The following is a 14,777-nucleotide window of genomic DNA, read 5'->3' as shown; positions in this document are numbered from 1 at the left end:
ATAGTTAGGTATTTTTTTAATGTTCTTATAATAATATGTGTAATTATTTGTTACTATCTATTATAATATTATTACTTATAATATAATAATATTATGTTACTATTTATTATTTGTTATACTTTCTTACCGTTGTATTAAAAATTGTGTTTGTTTTCTTCCAGTTATTTTAATTGCCACACGAGTGTAACGTTATTAATATATATGTTATAATTTATATGTTTTAAAAATTAATATATTGTGCGTTTGTGCACAAAATTAACACTATTTTAACGCAATTCACGCAATACCGTATTAAACTATTATCTACAGTTTTTACTTCAATTTTTTGCCCAGCAACAAACCCAGGACACATGTTTTAATTTAAATTAAAATGCTTATTATAAAGTAATACTATATTATTATTATGATTATTAGTATTTTTAAATATGGTTTTGATAAAAAAATATATTTTACTTGTATGTTTTATATAGGCAATTTATTTATATATATATACATATATATTATACATGTATAGGTACAATGATTTACTATGAGCATGTTCATCAACATTTTTCCTTTAAATATGAATTTATTCAAATTCTGATTTTTAAAATTTTTAATTAATTTAGTATAGCGTATATAGTAGATACTCGTATACTTTAATAGCTGAATACCATAATATGGCATAAATAATTTTTTCAAATACTTAGGTAAGTACAACTACTTGTTTTCAAATGTAAACTACCCTATCTTACAGTAATGTTTTATGTTTATATAAATGGAAGTATTTAAATACAATTATTTAAGTATTTGAAAATATGGAATGTAATAATAGTGTACTTAATAATTTGAATTTGAATAAATATATTATTTAAGGACGAATTAATAGTTATGACCAATGTCGCAATGGGCTTGTTTAGTGAATCTTTCTATGTACAGTACACATAATATACCTAATCAACGATATATTGTTATATTTATGTTAATTCCGAATTCGTCGATTTTCTAAGGTCGTCTGTCGTCTGCAAGTAAAATATATCATTCGTTTTAATATGTTCATTATATCTGTATATATCCTTCAGACTTATTGGCCATTATTCTGAACTCTAATAATTAATGATCGTCTTCTACGAACTATAAGAACATAATATTTCGTAATTTGTAATATTATTTTTATTCCTCAATTTGCCGGAAGTTGTTGAGAATACGGTATTTGCGTGGCTTAAACCCAGTGAAGCGTGTAACTTGTTATGACGGTGTTATTGCGGGGACGAAAAAGAGACGCGCCCTTAACGCTGTAGTTGCCTTTCCACGTTGTAACCTGGTTAAGTGGTAACCTGCATACGCCTAGTACTGAAGCCAGCACAAGCTGTACTTATTAGTAATTGGTTTAATATTTTTATTATTGTTAATATTAGGTACTCAGCCTTACGCACGTGCGACGAGACATGTCAGACAGTTCATGGTGGTGGCTGAGGTGACGTGTTGTACTATAAATACAAATTATTCGTATATATTGTTATATGTACAATATACAGGGTGATTTGTTTTAACAAAAGTCATAAATAATTATTACTATTCATTTTAAAGTTTTAATTTTTAAAGGAATTGTGAACTTGTAATAGACAGGTAGGTACTTATAAAAGGTATTAGTAATTAAAATCTTTGTTTTGTTTGTCTTACTATTTATTTTTGTTTTTTCCATATTTTTACGAAACGTTGGTATGTGATACTGTAGAATACATAGAATTGAAAAATAAAAGTTTTTTTTTTTTATTTACAGATATTTTAAGTTTAGTTGTTGAGCGATGTTCATAATTTGGGCCACCACAATTTCACGGGGGGGGGGGGGGGGGGTTCTCGCAGAAGTTAAACTTATTTTATCAAACTTTAATTGTTTATATACTATCTATATTTTATATTATTTCAGAGAGGTTTCCGCAAAAACTTCAGGACACACATAAAAAATACGCAAATATTAACGATGATAAGAATATAGTAAGTACCTATACCTATCTATATAGTTGCAACTAAGATCATTTTCTAGTGGAAGCACAATAATAAGCGTTATGAGACACACGTCTTAGAAAAACACTAATATCGCTCGTCGTGCGTCGTAAAAAAAAATCACCCTGTATATAGTAATATATTATATCCCGGTGCGTATATAGAACGCGGCATTATAACCGGTGGTGGTCGCACACGATCGTACCGGGTGGGATAATATAATTGTGTTCGTATGGGTGTGTTTGTGTATGTATGTATGTGTGTGTGTGTGTATGAGCGTATCATAGACGTGTTATGCCGTCGTATATCAATGTAGCCATATCAGTGTCGGGCAGCGCGCACGCGGCACTATACCGACCAGCCGAGTTCAGTCGGTTCGATTGTAACGCGCGCGCGATTCGTGCTGATCGATAAAACGTCGTCGTCGTTGTTCGTAGTTATAATAATTTTCGCTGTACGTCGAAGGACAGCGAAGATCGTCAAAAATCCATTTCGACCGGTACCCACAAATTGACATTTTCCGTTTTATCCTCCACCCGCGATAATTTTTTTTTTTTATTACGGTAGGTAGTTTGTCATAATATCGTATCGTATTATACCGTGCCATATCCGCGAGAGGCACTTGTACATCAGCAAATAAATACCATTACAATATACCGACGTCAAATACGCGTGGAAAAGAAACTCAACACGAAATAGGTATACGATGAGGACTCAGCTGACGGGCGGCCGTCGGGTCCATCGTTGATCGCGTCGCGGTGTGATCGCAGCGTATAATATTAAGCTCGCAATAATTAGTAAAATAATAACAATAATAATAATAATAATAATAATAATAATAGGTATCGATTTCGACGCAATATTATATTATTCATAATATCGTTTTGTAACGACACGACGTCTTGACAACAGAGGCAGCGACGGGTGTGCGTGTGTTTGCTGTACCGGTGCGATTCGGGAGCGAATTATTATCACGCGCCGCCCGGGGGACATCATAGGGTAGAAATCCTGCGACAAGACGGCGGAATGATGACTGCGCGCATGCCGATCCTCCGACTCGTGGTCGGCGCGTGCTGCGTACTGGCCGCGGCCGTGTTCGCGGCCGCACAACCACCGGCCATCAACAGCGCGGACCCCGGCACCGATTCGGCTCGTCAAACACCTGTTGGAGGGTAAGTTTTGACTTTTTTCGTTTGCTACTTCCAACCCCCCTTCCCACTCTTCTCCCTAGTCCGTCCTTTCTATCTCTATTTTTTATATGTACGCCTCTATAGGTATACGCTTTTACCGGCGCACTCTTTTGTCGTTGCGTGTATACGCTGGATTTAATACCATAAGATATACATCCTGCAGAGACAAGTTATAATAAAGTTGCAATAAGTATGATGGAAACTTTGTCTCCTTAACATATTTTTTTTTGCACCAATTCCATGGTAAAACACAATAACAAAGGACTCGCGTACCGACTATATATATATAGGTAAATATAAAAACGCTGCACCTTGAAGAAAATTGTGTAGGTGATAATTTGATTAAAGTCCACCCCACGCTACGAAAGAAAGGGTCGACAAAAATATATATAGAGAGAGAGAGATAGAGTTAGAGGTCTGCCATGAAATTTCGGCACTACAAGGAATCCACCGAATTACTGATTCCAAGCCTTTTCATTATAGCACGAATATTATCCTCGTTTTTTTTATGATAATATAACCTTGTTTACTTTTATTTTTACCTAAATTTAAAATCGCCTATACTTCGATGGTGTATAATATATTTTTAAATTTGACAACATTGTTTAAGTGAGAGAAAATAAAAAAATATGCGCAATTATAATTACGTAATATTATGGTCGATCGTACTATGTAAAATACTAATATTTTTATACATCCTTGTAAGTAAAGTAACCGAAAAATGTTCCGTTTAAAAATATATAAACAAAACATTTGTTGGGCTCATTTCATATTTTGTAACTTTTGATTTTTGAATTTATACCTAATAATTTTATTGCATATACATAATATTACAACAGTAATTCTTACTGTTAAATACAGTTTACATTGCATATTAGTTAATATTATGTTTATGTTATTAATGTTTTTTTTGTTTTTCTAGTCGTCCTATTAATGAGTCCATAATACCAATTTGAGTATAAACACTGTAATTCATTTTTAAATAATAATTTTTTTTATAAATATTGTTGACACGAGCTCTTTAATATTTTGTTTAAAAAAATAAAATTACGAAAAATCTATTCTTAAAGTAAAATACACCCTTAACGTAAGAAATAATAATTATATAGGTTTTCGAAAACGAAACATTTTTAATTCTGTTTATTTAAATTCTACAAAATATTATGAAATATCAAATAATCATACTAAAATATTTTACATTATTACAATATTAAATGCATACAAATGTACAATAATTACCTACCTATATAGGTATAATATTATGTAATATGCTAATATTTTGTGTGAAAAATAAACTTCAAATGTATAATATACCATGAGTAAAACTTTACTCTATTAGGTACACGGTACCGCCTGTGATAAGTAATTGTAAACATTTTTATTGGTATTCCCATTGGACGATAAATACTGTGTGATTTTTTTTTGTTCCCCGCGTACGAAATGCATCAATAATTGTAAGCTACGGTTGTTGACATGCCTTGACGCCTTAAGTACTTAAGTTTAAGTTTTTTTCCTGGAGATTTCAAGTGTTTTTAGAGGGACGCCTTAGGTTATCTAATTAATAATTCATTTCACGTAGGTAGTGTATCTTTATTTGTATTGCCACGGGATTAGGCAGTAACGTATTATTATCAATTTGTAAAGGATTTTTGTAATTTTTACTCATAAGGTTTAAGATGTCCAAGTGCATTTTCTCAATAGATACACAACATGTATACCTATGTACATATTATTATAAGTATTGAGTCTCGATATTTGTATAACATATAGGTACTTTATGACAATTTATTTTGACACATTCTATTATTCGTATATTATTGGTCGGCATTAGTTTAGTGTTGTGTGGTATCTTCGTATTAAGTAGGTATTGGTCGGGAACGAAAGTAGGAGAGAAAATTATATACTTCCATAGTAGTTCCATTAAAATACAGACCTTCTACGAGACCATATAAAATGCTAATTTGTTCTTGAAATTCGATTTTTTATTGTTCGATCGATTTTAAAACAATGTTATTAAAAATAATTGACTTTCAATTAAAATGATTAAATCGTTTACAACTTACACTACTGCAGAATTATATATATAGATGCATTTTAATCATATTTCTTCACGATTCCAATAGTTATACACTATTCAACATCATACTAAATTTAAGTGATGGGACAGTCGGAAAAGGATTAGGTATACAATTATTTCTGTAAATTGAGGTGTCAAGGATCAAATAATAAGTGTCAAGCATTTGTCTAGTTATTAAAATGAAAAATATTACTTATAAGAGTTAATTATTATTGTTTGAGAACTTTTGATAGAAATCTTTTGACATTGTAAATGGCTTGTATTACACCTGTACGTAATATTTTAAAAGAATAAAACATTTTTAATTTACTTTGAAGCTGTGACGTACACAAATATAGAAAATTTTTGTTTTGATTTGGAAACCTATATTAATAACGATTTCAACAGGCTACAAGACAATATTAATATAAGCAGTAACTTTCGACTTCTCATATTTAGTATATTTTTTATTTACCGAGAAAAATAAATAGTTATAAAAATATAATCCTTACGTTTATCGACTTCAGTTAAAAAACCGAACGTATATTTGTATGTATAATATATTATATTTTTAACATGCGCTGAAAACATTAGTCTTGTCTCCTCTGTATAATGTGTATAGTGTATACACACTATAAGCTCGGGAGTGTTGAAAAGCAGTTTCCTTACACATGTGTCATACAATATGTAATAACATATAATAATATAAACTTACCATGAAATCCACTTGAACTCATTTCATATAAATCATCCAAAATATTCCGGTTCACTTAACAAGCGCGTAAAGCTTTATGGCGTTTAATAGCCTGTGTGTGTATATCAACCGTCACCCCTCAGGGTCCACGCTTAGCCGGCGAGGAGAAAATAAGACGTTTATAAAATATACAATTACAATATTATTTTATATTCCTCGTATACCTACACGTGCGTTTATGTTATATTATTCTCGTTACGGGTCGATATCCAATAATTGAGTTTTTATTTTTTAATCACTCCTCGTGTCTGTCAGGTGAAATTATTTATTTATTATTGTACAGTGCAGTGCAGTGCACGCCAATATTATTTATAACAGACACTGTTATTAAACAAACGCACATCGAACGATCGTATTTTTATGTATCAATTTATATTTTTAAGTTTATAATAAAAACTATATACAGTGTACTATATATAGTACGCCACGCGCAGTTTTATCGCAACAATAATATAAAATATGTTATAGGTAGGTGAGAGTAGTGAGTACGTATGCCATTATACTATTATCTCTATACATACCTATAAATCGTAAAATATATTGTTATTTTGTCACCACAATATTCGTTACATTGGTTTTTAATAGTGAAATTTTAAATCATTTATTTATATAATTGTTATATTACTATACAAAATATAATATATTTCTAATGTAATGTAAAAGCAAGAAAAATATCATAGGTTTAGAATTTGTTTAATTGATACGTTTTCAATTTAAATATAACTAAATTAAATTATCTAATCATTTATTTAGGTAGGTAGTTATATGTTTTTTATTTTAACAGTCATTATTTAATTGTATTTTGATAGCTATATCATACTACGTAGATGTGTAATATTGTACTAATGTGTATAATATTATAAAATGTGTAAGGCTAACATTTTTATAATGGGTTATAACTTAAAAACTTGTTCAAATTAATATTACATGCATCATATTAATATCACTGTCAAAGTCATCGACAAAATACCGTTCTTTTGAATAAAAATTGCATTTTAATTTAATTTTTAATTTACATTGTTAATAATTTATTTAATAACATACGCGAATTTACAAATATATTGCGCATATGATATTATAAATATTTTAATATCTATCATGTTTGGTATAGGTATCTTGTACTTATGTTTAGAAGTTAAAAGCGCAAACTTAATGAGTGTCTATATGACTTCTCACATCAAGTGTACCCTGTTAATATTTAATTATTATAATTGTGTAAATGATTATTATAATTAGTTTATATGTATACTCTAACGTCATAAGCCTATTGTGCCCCTAAGGTATAGATTGTTGATTTCAAAAAAAAAAAAAAAGCGCAAACGGACTATTAATTGTTTAAAACACTGCACGTATGAAACGCGATACACCTTATTATCCGATACGTATCACTCGCTGTATAATAATATATTGTAATATAGGTACCTACATGATGCACAAATAAACCTAATGCAAACGAACCACCTAGCGATCCAATTGACGTATACCTTCAGGCACAGGGGGGGGGGGGCGTTCTTCGATGTGTGCACATAATATTATATTATGGATAATTAATTTTCCGTTGTGATCTCTGATGAAATATAAGTGTATTATTTCGTACGATTCGTCCGTATTACTTTCACGTGGAAACCATTAAGATCATGTCCTACTCGCACACGTAATATTATAATAATATGGGCCCGTGCGAAATTTTCCGAAGAAGCAAACACAACCTATCTTATCCACATGTCACGTGCCGTCGATCGAAAAACTATTTTACTAAAAACTATAATAATTTATTATCTATATAGCCATATAGGCATATAATATATAGTGATAATAATAATAAACGATTGTATAATAGGTAATATCATCTTTTGTAGTACGAGTAAAATGTGCAGTATATAATATTATTATGTTACCTCCGCAAGTAGCGTCACAAATATCGTCGTCGTATTAGGTATATGGTATACCTATGGTATTATCGACGAGTGCATTATATAATAATTATTCTCATCAATATGTATTATATTATTATTTTACATTAATTTACTTTATCTACCTAATAATAATATTAAATTATACTTAAGAGGTACCCGTAAACAAAGTGGCGGTCGTCCGAATGGAATAATATAAGAAAAAAAATTAACAATAAATTCGTAATACATTATATTATTATTGTATTCAATACGACTCAAAACGAGCCACTTTACGAAATCCGACGTACAAATTATAACACAGCATATTACGTCTGTCTCCCGATAATCTTCGTCGCGTCCCACGCACACCAGTTTACGTAAAATTATTATCTACAATATATATATATATATATATTATAATATCATCGAGGTCCGGTGGAACAACATGTGTGTGTGTGCTCGTGCTGGTGGTTTACGATAATAGATTTTTCGAAATAAAAATCATAATATCATACTAAAACGGTGTTTTTTGTTATGGTACACTGCACGTCCGTTTAAACCTAATCACACTATGCGGTGCTGCGAACGCGTTACGAAAAACGTAGATACGATTTAAAAATGCGTATACGGCACATTATGCCTCACCATAATAATAATTACAGGACTGAATTTAATCATTAAAGTGACCAAAAAGTGACCTACATAAATTTGATTCATAAAAACTTACTGTTATTAAACATTTGTCTTTGAATCTCTACATATAATTTAATTGATTGTAACTTACTTATTTTTGTAGAAATTACAGGAAATAATTACTATAATAAACACAAACTTTATAATTACAAATCATTAAATCATAATATTACCTATTTAAATTAGTAATGTCTATAATATAGAATAATACTTAAGATCATTGTTTAGGAACTTTCTTTATTTTAATTGAGATAATAATAATGATAATGCCAAATTTTTTTTTAAACAAAATAAAATCATAATACAAATATAAAATTACAAACTCATTTATTTTTGTAGGTACTTGTACAAAGTAATTGAATTTTTGTTAAATTTTGAAAATAAGTAAGTTAAAGTGACTCAATTTTAAAAAGGTGAATTTTAGTTAAAAAAGTGACCTACTTCCATCCCTGTAATTATATACGACGAATATATTATAACGACAACGTTTGGAATCGTAGACATTTTCCGTTACGTGGTTTCAGAACAGCCCGTGTTTACACGTGTAAATTGTTGCACAGTTGTTATAGTCGTTATAGAGAGGCAAGTCGTTTTCAAACGCTCTTAGCTGGTAAATACCACGCTAAACTCGCGAGACGATAAAGTCCAAAAACGTTTGTTTCCGCGTCTCTTGCGTAAGACGTTTTTTATTCGTATCGAACACAGCTGTTATTTTATTTGTTTTTTCTAGCACCTATCCATTCATATATTATATTATCGCACTATATCCAAACAGTTGTGTACGAGTTTTGAAAGGTCTTGGCCGGCGTCCGGACGAATGATAGGCTCTGCAGTATGATATAAGCTAGCGTCGGTGACAATTATTTCGATATAAACTTATCTACTTTTCTTCGGAGAAATGTAAATAAGGTAACAGTAAATATACGTATGTTTATGTTTATATATAATTTTACTTTCGCTGGAAAATAATCACTGATAAATAATCACTTATATAACCATTGAATGGCTGTAAAATATCTAAAGATAAACCAAGCAAAGTTCATAATATGTACCTAATTTTAGTAGGCACTCGTACATCATACAAATTAATGACATTTAGTGATAAATTATTATGAAAAGGCTAACCTTACTATCTAACTTAATACCTCACTTTACAAAATTTTACTCTAAATCCAGACATCTTAACAAAAAAAAAAACAATAACTTAAAGTATATAATATAGAAAATTATATTATTGAAGCTTAGTAAATAATATTTTGACATACTCTAAGAATTCATTTTCACTTATAAACAAACTAATAACGACAATATTCTCATATGAACATAAACACAAAATAAAAGGTACCTACTACAAAATTTCTATTAACACATTGGACGCCCTTGCCATGAAAACTATAATATAAGATTTCCCCGTACTTTGATCAGAACGAAAAAGATTTTGGACATTTCTGAACGCTAATTTAGACAACTGTTGGAAAATATATAATATAAGTCTATATTTTGTAAACTATCTATTTATAAAAACAAATAGTTAGGTTATCATCGTTATACAATATACATTCTAAAATTTGTGTGTATGATGGGTTATAATAATTAGGTATACTAGCTGTAAAGGTGCACCTAAAACGGCTAAAACCTATTTTATACATTGGTATTATTTTTATTGTATCAAATTGACCACCATATAAGGTAATTTATATCTGTTGACTGTTATAATATCCTTTTGGCTTCTATATATTTATATACTTCTTATATATCTCAGTGCAATTCTATATTTTAGTTTCACGCGCGCGAGTCCATCCAATTAGGTTTGGGACTTGGGTCTCATTCGTTGATATACATACATATAGTATAATATTATTGTTATCATAATGGTATTTTTTAAAATTATTATTATTAAATTGGTTTTTTTTATTCATTCAGTCCTTTTAAAGAACATATTATACAAATTACACTTTCACCTGCCCCGCCAGAGTGTGGTGTACCTATATGTATACCTACCCTATAGGCTAGCTAATACTACCTACACGGATATATGTTCGTGAGTCTTACGACGTGTCAATGTATACTCTAACATTTTTTTATATTACTATACAATACAATATAATATGCATTATAATTTATAATGTTTATATGATTCACCGAGATGCACTCACGTCCCACACAGTTTGAAATGACCTGTCGTATGTATCTCGTTAAATCTTTGTTTATTTATTTATTGAATACATATGGACTTAAAGTCCAATTACAATTTAATTATAGTATACAATATTATTATGTACATTATTTAAAATCTGAATGCACATTCTTCTTAAAAACTCACAAAAGGATTAACAGTATACGTATTATCAAATTTCATTATTCGATGTATAGGTGAATTAGACATTAAGTTAGTAGTTCCTAAAAACAAATAAAATATTACAAATTTACAACACGTCTTAAATGACATAATATAGCTACCTCAATCATGTTGTCAAAATTATTTTATTTGTATTACTGGACAACGCGTATAGGTCCATTTCTTATTATAATAATTAATAATTAATAACGTCATTATGATGTGGTCTCCGTAAAATTCACACTTTACATACATTGTAATTTATTGTTTATAATACTTACTGCTATAATACTCGCGGTGGTTACTGGTATGCTGGTTACCGGTACCTAATTGCCAACTACTGGTAACTTTCCCAACATCATAGGATAATATCGTTAAAGCCGGGTTCAAACTGCACCGTGTCGTGTGATTTCGTATTTTTATAATGTTTATACCAAAATGCAATATCAATGATATGATATTGTACCTGGTGATAACACAATATTATTTTATTTTAGTTATTACTTATTCGCACATAAATGTAACCATACTGTCAAAATTTGAATATATTCAACTATGCGGTATCGTTTGGTAACTATGGTATCTGTGATTATTTTACACGTCACAGTTTAGTGTGAACCCGGCTTAAGAAGCATACCCGTAGATCACAGATGGTTCTCAAACTTATTTAATACACCTCCCACTTTAAGAATCAATATTTTTTTAAAGCCCCCCCCCCAACATTTTTTAAGCTTACCATCTATAGTGCATCTTAAAAACAGTAGGTACCTAGTTATTGTAATAATTGTTATATTTAAATACGCCATACCTATATATCATATATATCTGAGTTAAAACATCCGTGTTTAATGAAAACAATACAAATATAATTAAAATGCATATACTTGATCATATTTAAAAGTATTTTTATTTTTATTAAATTAAAACGTATCTAAAGTGAAGGATGAACCTGATGCTCTTTAACAAGATTGTTAATGTCAGGCTTGGATTTACTTAAAAACAGATGTAAGTGGACATGTAGTAGGTATTTAATCTTAATTTGAAGTATAAAAACATATTTTTTAATCAATTATTGTACCTCTAGTCTTCTTCAACGCCCCTAAAATGTCTTCCGGTCTTATACCGCCCCTCCCCCCTGGAGGATGCCAAGCCCACAGGGGGGGGGGGGGGTACTATCGCTCACTTTGAGAAGGACTGGCGTAGATGATGAAAATTATTGGTATCTGTAATAATTATTGTCAATTGAATTACAGACATGCTTCGCATATTGTTTGAGATGGCGTTTCTTTATATATTCTGTAAGTATGATATTTATTCGTTCGGGAATACTTGAATGTAAAATCATATACCTAAAATACCTAACCTAATGTAAATATACGAAGTACCCAAGTACCTACCAACCTAATAAAAAAACAAATATAATAGTTCTTTTTAGCAATAAAGTTTTGTTGTGGGATTAGCGTTGAAAAAATTGTGAATTCTTAAAAGAAAACGTTTAGTTTTCTTAAAACGATATTCAAATTAATATTATCATACTACGGTGGATTTGCGAAACAATTACCATTGTGATTATATAGTAAAAATAATATCTGAATACGTGTAATAAACGTATTGTATATCAGAATAATGAACAATGTCATGGATGGCCGAATGGGCTTAAAATTCAACCGAATCCATAGCAGAGAATAATACAGTGTTGCGAATGAAGGATTTGAGATTTCAAAGGATTTTAACTCCTAAGTTTTATTAGTCCATAGTAGGTACTATGAAAGAGATTCCTAGAAGACTCATATTAACAACAAATAAATGGGAGAAAAAGCTCTGCTGTATAGTATAATGGGTGTCGAGTGTCCCTCGTTATTGAGTAATAGCCACTGTAAATTGTAATGCGTTGTGTTATGTTTGAATTCAAAGATAAATCAATGTAAAATATACGACGTGAAAAACGATTCTGGGATAATACGAACGGTCATCCCATATTTTTAAGGATATTTCAAATTTGAATTCATTTTTATTATAAAATTAACACAGTACAATTTACAATGTATTATTAATACATAGAAAAATTCCCTGCACCTTTAAGCTGAGCTTGAAGTGGGGTAGGGAGTTACAATATAAACTTACCAATGATTAATTTCAATTACAAAAATAATAAATAAATTTGATTTATAAATTGAATTGTTTAAAACAGACTTTGTACTTAGTACAAATTTATACCTACATCATATAAATTGCTATCAGTAATTTCTATTTCTATTAGTAATAAGGTGGGTTGAATACATTTTTTCCAAATACAAATCGCATATTGTACTATTATATAGTGAGTATTATAATATTTATTCATATAATATTGCTATCTAGCTAGTAGTTATTAAAAACTAGTTTTATATTATTACATTTGAAGTCAATATATACCGACGTGCCATAGATTCGGGATACAAATAGTTTAAAATTAATAAATTTTGAAAATGTTACCTTGTAAGTATAGTAAATAATAATATAATGCTTAGTTGCAAAAAGTTCCAAGTCCCTACAAATAACAATTTTTTGATTATAAAAAATCAATTAAAAAGTTATTTTTCGTAAATAGGTATCCAATTTAATCAACATTTATTGTATTATTAAACATTTATAAAAAAATATACATATCTATGTATTCTTGACATGTATTGTATTATTATAATTACTATCGGTATTCAGTATTATTAATTATTAGGTTTATTACTTATTGCCTATTGGTATGATAGTATGCCATATTAACATTAGAAAAATTATTAAATCCCCATAACGGATGTATGTTATTATTTCTGATTAATTATGTTTAGATATTATTCGGAAAAATGTGTTGGTAAAACGTTTAATACAAATACAAAGTTAATTCAAAGCAAATACTGAAACTGCCTAAATCGAATACAATATATACCTATTATATAATTAGTGTACGGCTGTTAACCCTAACCTTATTATTTCGAACCTATTTTGTATCGCCTCAAATAAAAACATGATAATATTGTGGCCTTACAGATCACATGCGTTTGCGATTTTCAAATTTTTATTTTCTTGCAGGCCAAATGTGTGCCGGTCGCGGTTCAGAAACTACTGTTGTCCTGGTTGGTCATTGAAACACGCGACTGGGCTTTGTATTGTCCGTGAGTATATATTAATATTATGTGTTAATATGTGTGTACTGTTTTATTAATTACTGTTAAGTGCTATTTTAATAAACATGAAACGGCTGAGGTCATAATACTTTATAGCATATTAATGCTTCGTTAACAGAAGAATAATAATAACTGACCATTCACATCGTCATGTTAATACCTACATCTAAAATAATATAGAATATACAAACCGCATAATAATATAAACTATTTAATTTTTTCAAACTAATTACAAACGCGTGTTGTATTCTTAACGAACGTTATCAACGTATAGAACAATTATGTTTCCGTTGTTTTATCTCAAATACTGCCAAATGCTAATGTAATCTTCTATATTATATAACGAGTCTCAGCGGCGCCGAACTCTATATTATATGTTAAGGTCAGGCCACGGCCCGACCACTATATTTAAAAAAATGACAAAAAAAAAATAATTTATAATAACATTACGAGTATACCTTATATATTAAATTTGTTTCTGGAAAAAATTACTTCGATCACCTATTATTACTATATATTTTAGTATATCATATAAATAAATTACTAGTAGCTGCTGATTTTAGGTTTTATGTACCTACCAAAGATATAATACTTCTCAATATGAATTAGAAAACTGAAAGTCTTGTATAAATTGTCCTCGGATTACAAATTAAAAAATGTTTTTACATTAATATTAATATTTATTATAATTTTCAAATTATCGT

General features: G+C 29.5%; 1 protein-coding gene across 1 annotated transcript in view; it reads left to right on the top strand.

The window, feature by feature from the left end:
- The first annotated feature begins 2,318 nt into the window (after positions 1-2,318).
- The window catches only part of LOC132940750 (fibrillin-1-like), a 42,731-nt gene continuing 30,272 nt past the window's right edge, over positions 2,319-14,777 (top strand). Inside the window, exons 1-3 of the mRNA XM_061008482.1 lie at positions 2,319-2,685; positions 2,829-3,158; positions 13,979-14,061. Coding sequence (XP_060864465.1) covers positions 3,013-3,158; positions 13,979-14,061 — 229 coding nt within the window. The 5' untranslated portion in view covers positions 2,319-2,685; positions 2,829-3,012. The remainder of the gene's footprint in view (positions 2,686-2,828; positions 3,159-13,978; positions 14,062-14,777) is intronic.

Source organism: Metopolophium dirhodum, chromosome 3 (genome assembly GCF_019925205.1).
Source record: "Metopolophium dirhodum isolate CAU chromosome 3, ASM1992520v1, whole genome shotgun sequence".
In the NCBI taxonomy this organism is placed as follows: domain Eukaryota; kingdom Metazoa; phylum Arthropoda; class Insecta; order Hemiptera; family Aphididae; genus Metopolophium; species Metopolophium dirhodum.
This window is presented reverse-complemented; position numbering and strand designations above follow the sequence as displayed.